This window comes from Balaenoptera acutorostrata, chromosome 11, assembly GCF_949987535.1.
Source record: "Balaenoptera acutorostrata chromosome 11, mBalAcu1.1, whole genome shotgun sequence".
In the NCBI taxonomy this organism is placed as follows: domain Eukaryota; kingdom Metazoa; phylum Chordata; class Mammalia; order Artiodactyla; family Balaenopteridae; genus Balaenoptera; species Balaenoptera acutorostrata.
The window spans coordinates 97426013-97445299 of record NC_080074.1 but is presented as its reverse complement, the minus strand read 5'-3'; the positions used below and the strand labels follow the sequence as shown (position 1 = coordinate 97445299).

The 19287-nt window shown below is 35.2% G+C and overlaps 1 protein-coding gene across 4 annotated transcripts in view; it reads right to left on the bottom strand.

Moving 5' to 3' along the window:
- The window catches only part of LRP6 (LDL receptor related protein 6), a 185290-nt gene that overhangs the window by 58317 nt on the left and 107686 nt on the right, over nt 1–19287 (bottom strand). For all 4 annotated transcript variants that reach the window (XM_057556231.1, XM_057556232.1, XM_057556233.1 and 1 more), the window contains 4 exons: nt 16742–16938; nt 14864–14995; nt 11888–12284; nt 10641–10812 (listed from right to left, as the gene is read on the bottom strand). In XM_057556231.1, coding sequence (XP_057412214.1) covers nt 10641–10812; nt 11888–12284; nt 14864–14995; nt 16742–16938 — 898 coding nt within the window. The remainder of the gene's footprint in view (nt 1–10640; nt 10813–11887; nt 12285–14863; nt 14996–16741; nt 16939–19287) is intronic.

Here is a 19287-nt window from a genome sequence, read left to right as displayed (position 1 = left end):
TAGCCACATTGTAGGTGCTCCATAGACATATGTGGTTACTGGCTACCCTAGTGGACCGCACAGGATTAGAATTTCATGGTGGTGACTCTACAGCCCACAACAAGATTAATTTACTCCTGTTTTAGATTAGATCTCTGTCCCCTCTCAAACCTGCCACCTTCAGGGCTGCCCTAGACTCATCAGGCTCAGTAAAGCCACAAACAAATGTCTTCCATTTCGTCTTTCCTCCCTCCCCAGCTATACTATACTTAATTCTAATACGGGTTAAAATTACTTCAAAAACTGATTTCTCATGAAAAGAATTAATAAAACTCTACTTTTTTCATCTTTTATCACATTTGTAAGTTTACATTTCAAAGTACTAGCTGAGATTTGTAAGAGTAAGGACAAAGGCCTGATTCTTTCATTTCTTTTAGGTTATCTCAAAATAAAAGTGTTAAAATCACATTTATATTAATAAGAGAATCCCTATCTGCCATCTCCTTGGCTCTCCCCTTAAGAGCATTCTAGATTGACAGATAATGGTTGAAGCCGGCTAGTTCCTGAGTATCTTTACTCTGCTTTACTATATGTCTGAAGTTTTCCATAATTAAAAAAAAAAAAAATGAAGGGAGGAAAGATAAGGAAAAAGTCCAAGGGCACTTGAATAATAATAATAGTTGTTAGTAATAAATGCTGTTATCATTTTTGTTGTTCATATGATGTAGGAAGCAATTTATAAGAATCCTCTGAAGAGATTAAGGGATCAAAAGCTTAAACAAAATCTGATTGTGAGACTTTACTTCTAAAGAACTACATATTTCCCTTTATACAGAGTCTGATTACTTTCTGAAATGTGTTTCCTTCCATTACTTTTGCAGAGTTGACACTTCTTAGAAAATTGGCTTCTGCCCTAAAAGCTTCTCTTTTATCAGCCGCACAATCTCTCTACTGGGCAGAAGCAACATAGAGAAACAAGAACATGTTGCTTTGTCTCAAAGAAAATTACTGTTACATTTCTCATACCCAAGGAGTAACAGTTTTGGACAGGTTACTAGGTTTGTAAATACAGTTTTAAGCCCCTTTATGTTTAAAATAACAACCCAAATCCTGGTAAAAGCTTGCTTGTACATTCTGAATCCAGAACAAATGCACCATTTTAGGCCATTCCAAAAGATAACCCTTATGCTTTAAAAGTTGAGCCAACACTAATTAAGTCTTCTTGAGGGTGTGTTTCACCATATTACCTCAGAGTGGTTTAATTAAACTGAAATTAGGCTTCTGTCACTTCTAAAATCTACCTCCAAATCTGAACCAGAGTCTCCAGTGGTTTCAGCTGCTTCAACCACATTGTGGTATGGATTTTAACATTCCGAGGCATTCCCAAATATTGCAAACCACACTGAGCATATGGGCTACAACAGGAAACAGATGTGGGTTAACCAGAACATTATCTTCACACAGAGGAGGTAATGGCAAACCTTCTGCAGACATCACATCCGGTTTTTTTGAGCAGTTTCATCAGGCCATTAAATGTCAAGACAGGATTACCCATGAAATCCTGGAATGCAGCCAGTCTACTACCAAAGTTGCTGCTATGCAAATTCACTTGACTGGACATGTTCAAGAGATAGATGACAACAGGACAACCAGGCACCCACCATAAAATGAACGGAGAATGCTATCAAGTTCCAAGAAATAAATGCAAATGAACCATTCCTCTTATACTGTTCCAGACAATATCCAAAACAAGTAGTAAATTAGAAGTTTATATATATATATATATATATATATATATATATATATATATATATATATATATATGAGAGACAAATAGGTATCGTTGGGGGCTGATTCATATACTTCATAGGTTATAAAGTATAATTTCATAGAAATGGCATTTTTGAAAACTATATCGATGGAAATAACATTTCAGTCATGCAGAATCTCACTGGGGTGAGAAGGAAAGAGAAATGCTTTGCACTCAGTAGGGGAAGCAAAGGGATGCCATGTTCCTGTTTAAGAGAGCAGTAAGGGCAAATTCGGTGCTGCATTTAAAGCCTTTTAACCTACTTCAAGACATATTATGTCTGAGTAAATACAAGTGATTTTTAATATGGAAAGAAAAAGTATCAAACTTGCACTAGGTAGTTTCATAATATTTTTTCAAGGAGCCGTGCTTAGAATATTAAACATTTGCAGTTACTATGCTCTTTTACAGACAGAGCTACGAATTGCTATTGTGACCAAAGCATTCTAAAACATGAATTACTCAGGAAAACTATAAAATTGAGAACAGATTTTCAGCTGAAGGTATCACTATGATGAAAACCAACACCACCTTAGTCAATACTCAAATGCTTCATGAGACACTTGTGAGAACCCCACTGTCCTGGAGCCTTTAATAAACCCTAAGGGAAACACATTAGCATATTAACAAGGGGAAGATACTCCCTTTCCTCTCATTCTTTTCAAGCACAACTAACATATATTTGGAGTCTTAGTAGGGAAAAAAAAAATCAACTCTAACATCTTAGTATTAAAACAAATTACTCAAGTACCAATGAGCACGCCTTATGCCCAGATATTGGTTTTTAAATACTATTCTTCATTAAAAAGAACCATGGCTCCTTGGCATGGGAAATAAGAGAAAGCTGGAATATGCTGTTGTTCCAAAAAGTGTTTTAAAAATGACGGGGGCTCCTTACAAAATTAAAATTAAATTACCATATGATTCAGCAGTCCTACTTCTGGTACATATCCAAAAGAATTGAAAACAGGATCCCAAAGAGATATCTGCACACTCATGTTCACTGCAGCAGTATTCACAATGGCCAAGAGGTAGAACCAACTTAAATGTCCATCAACAGATGAACGGATAGAGAAAATATGGTATATATATATACAATGGAATATTATTCAGCCTTAAAAAAAGACGGGAATCCTGTCACAGACCACAACACGGATGAACCCTGAGGACATATGCTAAATGAAATAAAGCCAGTCACAAAAAGATAATACTGCATGATTCCACTTATATGAGGTATCTAAAGTAATCAAACTCTTAGAAACAGAAAGTAAAATGGCAGTTGCCAGGGGCTGGCGGGGAAGCAGTTGTTCAATAGGAATGGAGATTCAATTTTGCAAGATGAAGAAGTTCCACAGATCTTGCAGAACAATGTGCATATAATTAGCACCACTGTACACTTAAAAATGGTTAAGATGGTAGGTTTTACGTTACGTGTTTTTCACCAATTAAAAAAAAAAAGAAAAGATGGAGGCACGTCAAAAGGACACGGAATCACCTTGAAGGGGCTCCTAATGCCAATTCTGCAACAATTTTTGCAACGATATAATGATGATAATGAAATATAGCCTGTAGAATAAACTGAACATCCATGGGCTCATATATATACATATATATGTGCATACATATATATATATGAATAATTGAATAAATAGGAAAGGGGACACCTCTTCCTTATGGGAGAATTCCAATTATTATAACAGGAATAATGCAAATGGTATCAGTGTTAATTTCCTGGTGTTGATCACTATTCTAAGAGTACGTAAAATGAACCTGGGTGAAAGTTTTATTACTCTTGCAAATTTTTTGTTGAAGTCTGAAATTATTTCAAAATGAACAGTCTAAAAAAGAGGCAGCAGAACTCAACACAAAAAGTACTGTATTAGGAATCAGGAAACTTGAATTCCATTGTTTTCTTCATAAATAGCAAGTTCTATGACCTTTGACAAATAAAAGAAGCTAACTAATCAAAAAGCAACAAACAGTGCTGAATTCTGGGAAGAGAAACCTGGGATAGAAAGAACAAATATTTGTGTAAGTATATGACACTATCTAGAAACCATCTGATAATGTCTAAACCATCTGAACATGGCTTTTTTCCCAAAGACAACAACACTTTGAAAACCCATGAAACTCTGTTTGCTTACTATCTGTAGACTAATGAAATCTATTGCAGCAGAGAAGGGTTTGGGATTTTTTTTTCCATATTTTAAGAATAACACTGTAACTAAAACACAATAGTAGTGTTATAAATCTCAACCAGACATAAAGACCAAGTCATAAATCAATCTAAAATCAAAAATAAATGAACATTTAACTTTTTAAATGTCTAAAGCTAAGTGAAAGAAGCCATACTTATAAGGCAACATACTGTATGATTCCATTTATGCAAATCTAGGTGCAGAGGTTACCGGAGAGTGGCCGTGGGGAGTTGAAAATAAAAGGGCAGCACAAGGCAGTTTTTGTGATTGATGGAAATGTTCTGTATCTTAATTGTGGTGGTGGTTACATGATTCTATGCACTTATTAAAACTTATAGAACTGTAAAAAAGTCAACCAATCAACAACAAAAATAAAAAACTGAACAGAGGCTATATTAATAGCATAAAGCCTCTAATTTCAGTCCTACTTACAAGCTCTACAAGCCTGGCAGATCTCAGAAGCTCAAAATTATAAATGAAATAACAAAATACTAATCTATTGAAAATCTCAGCACTATAAAAGGGATTCTAACTCCTTCCCTCAGATTATTATTTCAGATCAAATCTACCAAAAAAACAAATCATAGTACAATGAATGAAGAGTTTAGGAAATCTATTAAGAGTTCAACAAAAAAATTACAGGGCCTGCATTATAACATTCTCAACATTTTAAAATTGTAAGCTACACTTAAAGTGGGAAAAAAATTGAAGGAGAATCCTTTGCTCGTTGTGGATAACTTCAGCAATGACTATTACACAGAATCCTTAAATAGCTGGTGATAAATTAAGTTGAAACAAGAAGTTAAAATACTTGTTATTGTTAACACTGCTCTATGTTTTGCAAATTCCCTCCCAAGAAGCCCCAAAACTGTGGTCCTTGCCATTATATTACTTTTTACCCTTTCCAAACCTTCTAAAAACAGTAAAAATAAAACCTCTATGACCCCTTTAAAAGTATAATAGTTTCCCAGCTACAGGGAAATAACCTCCTGAAAAATAATGTTTTACATGTACTCCATTAACATTTACATGTTTGGCAAGCTTCAAACAACAGCTTTAAACATTTATTTAAACCAGCCATGCATGTTATTAATGGAGTAGCCTGCATACAGGTCAACACAAAATCTAAATGAATAGCTTACCAGAAGTCGCTATCAGTAAAACTGAGTTACTAAAGATACTGAACCCCCAACAGGCAAGTTTTCTTTAGGTGATAGGAATTAAAGGCACAGTAAATAAGGAAAAATTTAAAGAAAAAAAGAAAACAGTCATGTCATCTTCAATATAGATTCCTTTTAGCAACTCTCCCAAGCAAAGTGTTTTATCTGTTCTTAACCTATGACATGCAGTTAATATAAAAAACATCAGAAAATGTTGTAACTGGAAGGAACCTAAAGATCACCTGGTTCAAATGACCTCACTGGCCAAAATACAAAGACCAGAGATTATGTGAATTATCTAAAGTCACCGAGTTAAATGGCAAAATCAAACAAGAACTAGGTCAGGGTCCAATATTATAAAATGCTTCAATAAAACATCTAGAGATTACCTCGATAAAAACTAAACACTGTTATAAACTGTAAAGAGGATGACCTCTCTTCTCAAGAAAGTAGGACACTGAAATCAGCACTCTTACTTCAGGGGTACAAAAACCAAAGGAATAAAAAAGGTACTTCTAAAATAATCAAACTGTAACTAAAAACAGCTCCCCACATATTAAATGGTTTTATACTAAAGCATGAGGCGAAAAAGTATAATAGCAGAACATTTAAAAAATAATCCAAGTGCAAGTTCAAACTTGGTCACTAAAATGCTTTCTAAGTACCAAATGAACAGATTATCCTAATTTACACAGATAAAATTATACTAACTCCAAAGTGAGGCAACTGCATCTTGTTTGGTGAGGCTCCAGGGTCTGTTGTGCCAGTTCAGGAAACTATGATTACACCCATCATCAAGCAAGTTTCTCTCGTTATAAATATGTGCAATAATTTTTTTAGAGCCAGACAAAGTAGAGTAGATACTGAGATGACAGAGCATACAACTGGACGATGTACTACTCTGGCTGCTAGAGATGATAACAAGTTAAATAATGTTGTTAGAATTGTACATCAACAGGTAACCTTCACATAGGGGTTCAAAGATAGATATAATCATAAGATACACCCCAATCAGAAACAAGATGATATAACAGGATAGCCCATGTTTACAACTCAGTGAATACAGGCCCCAAATCCAGGTATTCTGTTGAGCTGAGGAATCTAATAATGGAATGTATCAAAATCATTCTTCCGTTATTATATGTCAAGAAGATGCGGGGAAAAATATATATTCATATATACATACATATAGTGTGGTAAAGTAGTAGGAATGGGCAAAGATTCAGGTATTTAAGTTCATTATCTTGAACATTTCTCTAAAACTAAAAGTAAAACCAATTTTAAGGAACACTGTTATAAAACTGGCAAAGATTCAAAAGGAAGAACTTGTTGGTACTTGTCATACACTCAGGAGAGCTTTATCTCAACAACAGATGATTATATTATTATAATTTCTTAAGGAGGAATTAATCTTAGGAAAAACAATAAGAAACACCATCATAAATGGGTCCTTGTGTGTTTTAACAGACTTTCACAATACACAAGGCTAAAGATGCCAGACAAAGAAATTACTTTAAAAAAAAATCTGAATACTTTGGAAACAAATTTCTTTATAAGAGTACTGCTTAAACAGAGGACGTTGTCATGAGAGGAAAATACAGCCCTGCAGTTTCAGGCTTAGAATATGAAATAGAACATTCACCAAATGTGAAGTTTTCAGAACACATCCTACACAATAATACAGTCTTTATTCAAAAATGTCTTGGTACTCAAGGTTCTAATAATCTGTTTCCGTTTCCCAACAAAATTGTGCCAGGTACAATTAGATTTGGACAAAACTACCTATGGACACTGTTCTCTAAAACAGGGAAATTCACAATAAAAGAGATGTGAAATAATTCTACATGTCCTTGAAGTAAACAAGAAAAATCTCTCTCTTTACCTACAACCACTAGGTGTTGCTGCATCTGTCAGCATAAGCTCAGAAATGAAAAGGGGAAAAAAAAAGAGTAAAAAGTATATAATGAGAAAATAAACTGTGAGAAAATTTCAGCTATGACAATATTATTATTTTCAATAAAACCAGTGACTGAAAACGCATTAACTGAAAATGTTTTAAACTTATAAATTATCTATGATATGTCTTGACTATTGGTAAGCAGTACTGCAGGCCCTTAGTACAACAAATGTTTTTGGCAGTTAAAATGGACCAAGAAAAATGAGAATAGTGTTAAGACACAATGTGCTTCTGCCTACTGCAGGGTCTTATAAAGTTGAAATAAAGGCTTGTTTGATGTTCCCCAACCAGAAAAAAGAAAATGATCCTTTCTGCTGATGCTTTAGTATTTATTATCAGGAAGCCCCAGAACACTATAGTAACACTTGGGTGTGGAGTAGAGGGGACCCCAGTGCAGACAAGTAAACTAGAAGCTTGTATGTAAAAGGTGATGAAATGATTTCAGCATAATGAAGAAACGTAAACAAGTACCAGGAAGTACCTTTTAAATAACACCTACAGTTAAGTGGTCACTATCAGTTGAAAAGTAGGGAAATCAGACATATCCTCACAAACACATTCTTATATTAAAGCACCAGCCAATACGATGACTGTCTTTTTTAAAAAAAATGTGACATCATTAGCAATTCCCTATGTACCATCCCTCTCTGTGGAATTGGTTATAAACCTCAGGAAAACCTATTTATTCTTTCTTGCAACTCTGTACAACGGAAGTCGAGTCTGAAACCCAGAGCTCCCCATTAATTTTCTCTGGTTTCCCCAGTCCTCAGACCCAGCTCCCCAATATCCAGCATCTGGTTACATCACCACTTACCAAAAAATGTGAGTGAGAACCTGATCTAAGGAATCTCCACTGAGGGAGCAGAGAGCATAAGCGAATGAACATTTTAAGCTCTTCCCATAAGATCCACTCAAAACACAAGAGTTTACTATGCCTTACACTGCTACATAATTTATCAAATACCTATCTTTTCTTCCCAAATGTACTGGAAACATATATCCCAAGTAAACTCTAAGTCTTCCAGAAGAGAATAAGGCCACTACAACCATAATTTAATATTTTCTTATAGTCCCAGGAAAAAGTACCTTTCATTCTTGGGCATGACAAAAGTGGGGAAGCTTTCTTAAGAGAAGGGGAGTAGCAAGGAGCATGTGACCTAGACTAGGGTCAGATCAGCACCGAGGATCAGCTGATACATAACAAGAGGCTAGCAAGTAATCCTAGAAAAAGAAGCATTTTTAAAATTATGTGTCTTCCCAAAAGTTTTAGTCGACCTACTACTGAGTAAAGCAAAATGAAAAAGCTGGTGGTTACAGTTGCTCCTATAATCACTACTAGTCTCAGAGAGGGTAACTAACAGTTTTTCTCCCTCAGTTATGCCATATGAAGAGCTGTGCTCTTTCCTTAGTTTGCCATATACCAGCAATTTTACATATCATAAATTTGAGGGTAACAGATAACAATATCTGCTCTCTTTATTTCCCAGATGTGTCTGTAAAAAGAATTTTTTTCACACTGTAATTGTAATTAAAATTACAAAAGCACTGAATGTTCAATTAGGGAAACTTCATCAGAATCCCAGGGGAAAGAATGAGGGGAGGTCTTTGTGTGTATAATTTGGTGGAAGTAGATATATCACTAACCTCAAATAATCTGTCAAAAGGGGGACAAAGAACAAATAGCAGCTGTGTTCCAGTAAACCTGGAAGAAGAGAAATAGATCTGAAAGGTAAGTTTAAGGATGCTGGTACAAGTCAAGGAGGAAGGAAATAAGGAAGTGAGAATGCAAATGACACCACTTATATACATATACACAGCTCAAAAGGCCAGAACTAATACTAATTTTAAGACCTACTGTACTTCCTGCAAACTAAGAAAATAAATCCTGTAAAATGAATATTATATATTGTTATATAATGTGTATTCATTTTTATTCTTAAACACTGTCATTCAGAACCTCTATAAATTCCCATTTCTCTACCTAAATCCCTCCTGAACTATTTGTGATTTTGAATGAATTTCTACATCTGAAGTGCTAAAAGTGACCTGCAGTAGGGAAAATAAGACTTGAAAAATTCCTAGAAAGAAACAAATGTTTTATTTACAATCTAATCAGTCAGTCATAGTAAGCTAAGAAAGATAAGATCAAATACAGAATTTTTAAAATCCCTATAAAATAATAAATCACGTGTTCTTCTGTGATGTAAATTATGTGCTCTTTCCTTATGTGCAGACATTCCTCTGGGACACATGGACTTAAACTATTTTTCTAAGAGTAGTATACCTATATACTCATGTACAGTCCACAGGTGATCAACAATTCACATTTGTGAACTGGATGGGAATGTTGTGAGATTTGTACTCAAGCCTACCCAAGTGAAGCTAATAGCCTGTCTGAAAAGTGAACTCATAACCTTTGTCTCATTAGCACTGCACTCCAGCTGCTAGATTCAAACCTAACTTGGATTTAAAGGGGGTGGGGGCAGTGAAACACTAACAGCAGGGAGAAAATGTATATAGTCAAGTCTATGCATAATTTTCTATTAATGGAAACCAGCTGCAAGAGTTGAAGATGGTTTTCAGTATTTAAGCCTGGTGGAATACTAATGGATTTTTTTTCTATTCCAAGATTCCATTCTTAAAGGAAGGCCCTTTAACTCATTATTCCCTCAGAGTCCCTGACATTCCTAAGAATCACCTTTCTAAAGTAACTGCTCTAGAGCCCAAATTATCTATCTATTGCGAGATGTGTGCTGTGCCTTTGAAGAGCCATTCAAAGCTATTCCTTATATGAGAAGTCATGTGTTTTCCAAAGAAATATTGTGATCAAAACTCCGTTTTAAGTATGTGATTCACAAGACCTCTAGCAATTCAAAGTTGTAAAGTTAGACTTCACAATCAATTATCAAGGATATGTGCTCTTCACAAAACAATGTGATAAAATAGTCACATATTCACATATGGTGGTTGTTTCCACCGTAATTCTATTCTGATTGCCCTTAGTTCTATCATTTGGAAAATATTCCCCCCAAGTTTTGGCTAATTAATTTTTCTCCCACACAGCTCATAAATCAATTTAAAAACCGTTTGCATGTAACCATCTTATTAATAGTTAATATATGCCACCACCTGCCCCAACACCATCACCAACAGAAAGTATATATCCATGCATGGGCTTTGTTTTCCTGACAACGACTATCAGCTCTTTCAGTCTAGAGCTTATATAATATTTGGTTTGTGCAAACTGCCCCTAGGAAATTCAGGCAGTGGTTTTACCCATAATGAGAAAAAACATTCACATAAGCTTTTAAGACTAGAAATACATGAATACCCATTTCTCATTCCAGTGTAACTCAGAAATTTTATGGTTAGATGGAAGAAAATACGCAATCCCTAGAATCCTAAAGGTTGAATAAAATTTCTATGCAAGATACCTCCAGCACCCCAGTGAAGATGCAAGAATATCTGCATCAAATTACCATTAATTCAAAAACCATTATAAAACTGGTTTTAAAATGAAAAAGCAAGAAACAAACCTCAATTTTGTCTGTTTTGGCATCTCCCCAGTATATTTTGCCTTCATCATAATCCAAGGCTAAACCATTTGGCCAACCAAGAGAAGTGTTAACCAACACTACTCGATCAGAACCATCCAGAGCTGCTCGCTCAATTTTCGGGATTTCTCCCCAGTCAGTCCAATACATGTACCTATAGAAGTACACAGAATATGAGCTAAAAACAGATAATAAACTGTAACTTTCAGATATCCTAAAGGTGAGATCTACCCCTCTTTTACACTGATTATCCGTTAACACCACAGAAGGAAAAAAAACATAAGACAAACATACGAAGAGTATGTTTAAGACATTTATAACTGCAGTGTGTAAGCTTGTAGAAAATTTTCAGATGAAACAGTGTTTTCTAGAACTGATAATGCCTCCCAATAATGATATTCTATTTTCAGTTGTTTTTTTCAAAATATTTTGTGCTCCTTCCCAGGAATAGCCCTCTCTTTCTTGCTGGCTTGTCATCTCTGACACAAAAAGGTTAAACCAGTAGTAATATTCAGATGGCAAACTGATTTCCCCAAATAACTAACTCTTCCTGCAGCACTAAGTGATTCTTGAGGCTCCTGAGAATTTAAGGGGCTTGAAGGCATTGGTATGCACTGAGGTGTAATAATTTGTCATTATGTTCACCCTCAGGATGAATCTCATAGTAACAAACAACACTGGTGAGTATGTAGAAAGCTGTGTTTCCCTGGACCATGGTCAGGGTGTTATAGCCAAAAAAAAAAAAAAAAAAAAAAAAACAAACTAGGCTTAAAGCTACATGGCCAGACAAAGTTTTGGAAATCAAATCATTTATATGTTTGGGGACATACAAAAAGTAAGATATATTCTTTACCAAGTCGTTCTGGAAGTACTGAAAATGAGATGAAATTAAATTTTCTAGGGGGAAGAGAAAGAGCTCTGAAAACAACTTCTTTCCACACTTTTCATGGTCATGATGCAACCTCGGCAAAATCTGCAGCCAACACCCAAAGTCAGCAAGCATGGACTTAATTTAGAAAGAAAAAGTATTCAAAACATTCAAGGAAAAAAAACTAGCAATTCTTTAACTTGAGATTTTATTCCAATCACTATATTCTAAAAATGGACAGTCGTTAAAGAGCTATTTATTGGAAACCAACATATACTTCACATTGTTTTTCTCAATGTTTCTAGGAACCTGTAAAAAACAGAAACACCTGGCAAAATTTTCTTTCAGCAGAGCCTCTTACCCAACCATGGGATCTAACACAATAGCCCGGGGTTCCTCTAAGTCCTCTGAAATCAAGATCTTCCTCATGGTCCCGTTGAGCCTTGTCACTTCTATCCGATCAGTGCCAGTGTCTGTCCAATAAAGATTTCGGGCAACCCAATCAACAGCAATACCATCAGGATGGGCGATTTGAGCAGTGACCACAAACTGACTGCCAGATCCATCTATGAATGAGCGGCGTATGGCCCTCACTTCATCATCAGTCCAGTAGATATAGCCTTCCACAGGATCATAATCTATGGCAATGGCATGACGGATGTCTTCCAACTGTAGAACAATGTCTGTGAAATCTGGTGTATCCAAAGAAATTCGTCTCAAATCTGTCCTTCGGGCTAAAAGCAGTAATTCAGTGGCACCTAGAACAACAAAGTGAAAAAAATGAAGAAAAAATTGAAACCCACAGGCAAAATTTAGGTACTCTAAATAGAGAATGCAGAACTTCTTCAGGAATCGAAAAGTAATGAGTATAAAAGGATACTAGGGTCTATTTAGGGTGGAAATGGAAAGTAATGCAGTAAAACAGGAGTAGCTCGACTATGAGTTCAAGCTCTATAACGCCTGAATTCTCCAAATCAAGTTTTGATTCTCTCTCTGGCTTCATTCATTATATAGTCCCTGGAATTAATAACATTTATTTAAAGGTATAATGAATAGCAACTAAGTAATGACTAAGAAGCTAAGTAGCTGAATATTAGAGGAAGTATAGGATATAGGTCCTTTGTTCAAGAAGGATGTTTAAAAAGGTAAAGGAATCTAGGACAAGGATCTTTTGTGATTAACGAGAATGTTCTAAAATTGGATGTATTGTGATGGCTGCACAACTCTGTAAATTTACTAAAAATCACTGAATTGTACATTTGAAATGGTTGAATTTTATATGTAAACTACATCTCGGTAAAGCTGTTGTAACAAAAAGAACTACAGGGCAATGCCTGACAGAATTAAGGACAAAGGAACCTATGGAGGAGGAAACAGCAGCAGAACAGAGAGGGAATCAGATAAATATGACACAGTGGGTAAGGGTTAGAGTTGTTCATCTGACAGAACTGGATTCAAGCAGTTACACAAACTCGGGCAAAACACTTAATCTCTCTAAGCCTGGTTTCTATAGGGTTGTTGTGAGACTTTAAGGAGATAAATGTAAAACTTAGAAATGTACCAAACATGTAAGTATTCAATAAATACTAGCTAATATATTATTATTATTACCATTAGAAAATAAACTTTCAAATTTTTATCTCATTGAGTTTTAAATCACATTTATTTATGAAATGCTTTTAACCCAAAACAGTATTCAATAAAAACACTGTTGTGAATGAGAATATTAATCTTTTTGTTTGCTTTGATTTTAAATATTCAAGTCAACCACTAGCAAAAAAACCATTTAACTTCATATAAAAGCTAATAAAAGATAGTAAGCAAGTTGACATCTCAAAGAGTGAAAAAAGATTCCCAACCAAAGAAATGAGCCTGAAAGAAAATACTGACATTAAACTTCAAGCATTAATCTGGAAGCAGAAAACACTGAGAAGAGGAGTGAAAAAGCTCTCAGCATCAGCTTTTTGACTCATGGATTAATTATAAATGAACTCTGTCTTGGAGAGAATACGGCCCTAAATGCCATAGCAGGCACCAAGCAGGAGTAACTTTATACAATTCACTGCCTCTGCTAACTACCAAAAGAAGCCAGCCCTAAGCTTTGCAAACAAAGAAGTCATAGAAAGTGAAGCTATCAATTTGGCAAGGTGATCAAAACAGAATAGTTAACTTAAGGCTATTACATGCCAAATTTATATCTGAAATTCAAAATAGTAGTTAAACTCATACATCTGCACTGCTATAGGGTGTAAACAGACCACTACTGCTAAAATAAATCCTCTGGTTTAAAGTCAGGCTACATTTTTAAACAAAAAGGCAACATTACAAAAACCTTTTGTTTTAAACTGAAACCAAATTATTGTTTGCCATGAAAACCGTTCGAAAAGAGTCAGCCAGCTTCACCTTTGACTAGGAGGATAATTTATCAATGCCAAGTCATGACAAATATCCTGTACACCAACTCAATTCCATCTCTCTGACTCCCTGACCCCCTTGCCAGAAACTCTAACCCACTCCTAAATAAAGGCTTCTGCTTTTCAGAGTTAGATAAAGAAGCCACTGCTAAATATAACAATTTTCTTACCAGGTCTTGCTGGTGGCTAGAGAACCAGATGGTGATCCATAGGGGTAAGAATGAAGAATAACATTCTCATTAAGAAGAAAAAGAGAAGAACTGGTGTTATCCCAAACCAGAAGTCCCTGGAAATGTCCTAAATCAGAATACTTCTCCAATATGCCCTCTCTCTATAGGGAATTGAGAGTAAGGAGAAGAGGCAGTGTGGTGGTTAAGTATAGAAAGAGTTGCTTTAAACAGTACAATAAGGAATTCTTCTCTTCTTCTGAAGGCAATTCTCTGTTGTTAAAAGGCAATTAAAAACATCATTCAATCATTTTTTAGAAAATATGTTTATCCCATGATAGTCTTTATAGTTAAAAAAGTTTAATAAACATCTTTTCCTTGCACGGAAGTTCTTTATTTACAAATGCTACCTACTGTTAAAAATGTATTCTTTATGAGAATACTCATTTCCACAAGAATCAATTGTGATATCAATGACTATGAGATTTGACAAAGAAATGGCACCTAATTTTTTTTTCCAAAATAGCATGTTAAAAATTCAGTTAAATACTAAAATAATTTATAAAATAATATTCGAGAGTTGCCATAAAACACAAAACATTCCTAGTGTATAACCAATTGTGAAGACTGAGAGATTAAGTGACTAGTCTCCAAAAGCACTGTAACCTGTAGAGCTTATTATAGAGAAATAAAATAAATCATAAAGAATCCCAATTGCTATCTAAAATTCTTCCTTCTTGGAGACCAACTTCTTACCATCTTTGCAGGTTTTTCCATTCTCCAGGAGTTTAACCCCAGTTGGGCAAGCACACTGATAAAAAGGCTTGACTGGAGACATCAAACACAAGTGGGAACAACCACCATTATCAATTCCACATGGATTTGTAGCTGTCAAATATAAATCACAGTAATTAATACCAATGATTATGGATGACCTCCCCGACTCTAGGTACACAAAGGTTAACAACCATAACATGAGCAACTCTGATAAACCAAATCATTACCAAATGTCATCCAGGTGCTTGACTACCAGACCATCTGCAAGGAAGGGAATTAATCAGTGAGAATTTACTTAGCATTTTGTATCCAAAGAGGAATATACAAGAAATAAAGCAGGATGTCCCTGCCCTAAAAAGAGCTTGCAATCTGGCCAGTATGCCAAAATTAATGAACAATAATACTGGAAAACAATACAAAACAATGAAACTGCTATCTTGCACATTTAGACTGTAAAGTAAGTATAGAATCAAATGGGAAGTAAATCACTAAGGAAAGATACAGGACATGACTGAAGTCTTGAAAGATAGGAAGAACAGATAGGGGGACATTCAAGTGTGGTAAAACCACATGAATGAAGGCTTGGAGGCTGTGCACTGGGTGAGATAATAAGGTGAACAGTGTAACTGAAGATTAAGGTTTGACTAACAGGAACTAAAGCTGAATGAGCACAGAGAGGGGAACATCTGTGGTGGAGGCACTGAGAGTCAAGAAAAGCCACACTTTGGAAAGATTTACATGGAAAAGATAAACAAAATGGACTTAAAAGGGAAAACTGAGAAGCAGAGATTAATTAGAAAATGTGAAGAAACTATAGAAAGGGGTGGATTTAAATAATACTCATAGAAAAAAATCAGCAAAAGATGGAGATCAACAAAATATGAAAGATAAAAGAAAGCAATATCACACATAACTGCAAATTCTCAAACTAGTAAAACATAAAGGATCAACAGTGTCATTAAAAAAACAAGAACAAAGAAATTCTTTCCTGAGGGCCAACACTGAGAATAAAAAATTCACGCAAGTGACTCAACATTTTCTTTTCTACAAAAGAGTAACACAAACATTTTAAAACATTTTTATGGACTCATGATCACCAGATTCCAATATGACACATTCAGTATTTGACTATCTCCCCCTAAATGGAAGGAACTAATACAAAGCAATGCATAATCCAAAACCCCTGCATTTTTGGCTATGGAATACAATCTGAAATACACTCAGACACATGCCAGACATTTATTTACACACCAGTGCCAAACACTTAACATTCTCATATTCTTTTAAACCTAATTCTAGTCCTCTCTTACAAGAAATTGTTGTCAGCAGTCACAGCCCAAGTCATTATAAAGGATGGCCAGAAATAGAAGCAAAACTAAGAAAAAAAGGTGGGGGGATGTGCACAGAAAAGGTATAAGCAAGTATTTTATTTTAGTAACCTGAGGTACTTAAATTAACCAGTTAGATTAATAGAGGTTTCCATTCAAGAAAAGTGTTCATTTTGAAACATACAATGAACAAAATCACTCATTAGAGAGAAATAATATGAGTAAGAAATGCATTTGTGCACAATCTTAGCATATGAGCTACCTCAATTTCTTATTTTATTTCTCTCTTCTTTACCTTCATAACCCCAGACTCAAACAAAGGGCTGAGGTGGTCTGTAGTGACAGATATCAAGCTACAAATGGTTTATGCTGTTATCTACCCTGAATTATATTTTGACATTTTCCCTGTTTTTTATTCCTTCCCACTACCTTTGGATATATCCTCCCTCCTCTTGCCCCTCACTAAAGCCAGACATCAGAGTGCTACAAAGCTATTCCAACCTGCAATTTAAAAATCAAGATCACTTACCATTTGGCTGCCTCTGCTGGCTGAAGGCATGTATATCCATGGGAGAAAAGATGTTAGAATGGATTTCACGCAGACCCTCGCCAGTGTACTTGTTGCAAGCCAAAATGGAGTGTGTATTCCAGTCAGTCCAGTACAATGTGTCCTCAAATAACGTCAAGGCAAAAGGATGTGGAAGGGAACCTTTAACCACCGCCTGCCTATTAAACATAAAGAGAAAAACTCAAACATTTCTAAATTTTCTTCTTTAATCAAAACTTCATCTCTCCCATTAAAAATGGTCTTGTAGTCCACATTAACACATACAAATCCTGGATAACACATATGTTAAGGTCAAATACACGTATGAAACATAAGACACGGAGTAAATTCAAACGTATTTGAAATCATGGTGCCCGAAATCCTCAACCACGCACTTCAGAATGGTTCCTAACTTGGCAGCAGGCTTCGGGTGCACCACAAGCTAGCAGACAAAGTGAAGACCCAAGTATCAGCACTGCTGTCAGCTCCCATCGCCGCACTCACACCTTCCATCCTTCCACATAATTCATGCCATTGGAAAGAGAAAGGCTGGCAAAAAGAAAAATCCCAGGGTTTAGAGTTGGCCCTGGGAAGTAGTTTTAAATCAGCAATAGGTTTTTCCCTTCTTGACGTGGAAGAACAAAGAATCTGAGCCTGTTTCTTCCATCACTTCTTATGGCTTTGATAACTGAAAAGTAAAAACATACACATGAGGCTAAAAAGTCATTCTGGTAGAGCTCTCTCTCTGCAGACTCCAGTCTCGCTCCAGCAAATGATCATCTCACTTGGCTTTCTGCTATATGGTTACTTAATCTCCACAAGCCAGGCAGCAAAAAGGAAGCCCAACCACTGGCAGAATGTGTTCAAGAGACAAAGCAGATCCCCAAATTTCACAAGCAATCCTAACTATGTGGAAGGAGAGGTAGAGAACCTGATTAGTACTGAAGGCACAGAAATTTGCAGACTGTCATGGAGAGTTATGTAATTAGTAAATAATATAATTCTTGAATAATGAACAAACTGTGTTTGAGCCACAATAACAGTCAAGAAAATAAATGCTTTGATATTTTCATAATATCAAATCTAATATTTTCATAAATCGCTCAGCTAGGAGAGAAAGAGGAAAATGTAAGCAACTAAAAAGAAATAAAGGATAACACATTGACAGATAATCCAGTTTTTAGGTCCCTGAGGTTATCTGATCTCTAACACCTAACAGATCACAGGTATTCTAAATTAAATTTAAGAGCAGTAAGATAATTTTCATCTAAGCAGAATTAGCATCTGTTATTGTACATGGAATGGTCCTAGCCTAAGATGTTTTAAATCTGAGCCAGATTTTTAAATAACTGTATACAAGATTAGCATGACTAGTTTATCAAACTTTCTATTTTAAAACCTCATACCTAGGCCAGCCCACATCACCACAATTTTCTCCTCTTTTTTAATTCTCGCTTCCCTAGCAGATTACTTTCCCTCTCATTTCCCAATAAGAACGGTCACAATGACTACTTCTGAAGTGGTTTCTTCCAGTTTTTAAATGAACTGCTTTATTAAGTTTACTAAAATGATTATGCTATTATAGGAGTGATATCATAGCTTAAGTTCAAATTTAAATAGGCCTGCATATTTCACACTGACGTTTTCCAAAATTCATTATGGTAAGACATAAAGAGAGAGTTCTGAGAAGCTGCCAAGAAAGTCAAGTAACATGACTGAAAAATAAATAACAGGAAAGATGAAATTACTTAGGTTTTCATTAACCATCTTAAAGAATCACAAATTATATAACCAGATCTTTGAAAAACTCTGCAGAGAAAAAAGTCTTCTAAGTCCTTTGTATATTATTAAATAAAAAGTTACAATTCACCCTGATGAATTTAACACAGCAGAATAAACAGATAGGAAAAACAGAACCCCTCCCTAAAAGATATACTCAGTTTACATATTGACTGAAAGCACTTATATACTGAAAAGAAATGAGACAGAGCCGAGTTCAAATGTCCCCCTGTACTTACACTACTTATTTCCACAAGCTTTGTTTTCCTCATCTGTTATTGGAAGATAATAACCTCACCACACTGAGTTACTGTGAAGACTAAATGATAATATATGCAAAAGCATTTAAGCATTATGATTGGTACTTAATAAACATTTCATAAATGACTCCTCAATTTTAGGATGTATGTTTTCAATATTTTAATATTTCTGACATAGGGATAATATTTTACAACTGAAGTGAACATTTCATGGGCTGGTTTGTAAGTCAAAATAAAAAGCTCTTAAAATCAATACCTTATTAGAATCAAGTAAATACTAGACTCTGGCTTATTTATATTAACAGGATCTCACACAACACAAAATGACAACATGTACAAATTAGCTGGACTTATTAGACACTCAGTGAATGCCTGATAAAATTAAATATCTTAAATGAAATATGTAATTAACAGAACTGTACAAAAAGCAGAGCAAAGAAGGCTATCACTCATTCTTGTCATATTCTTTGGTGACTTAACCGATTTGTC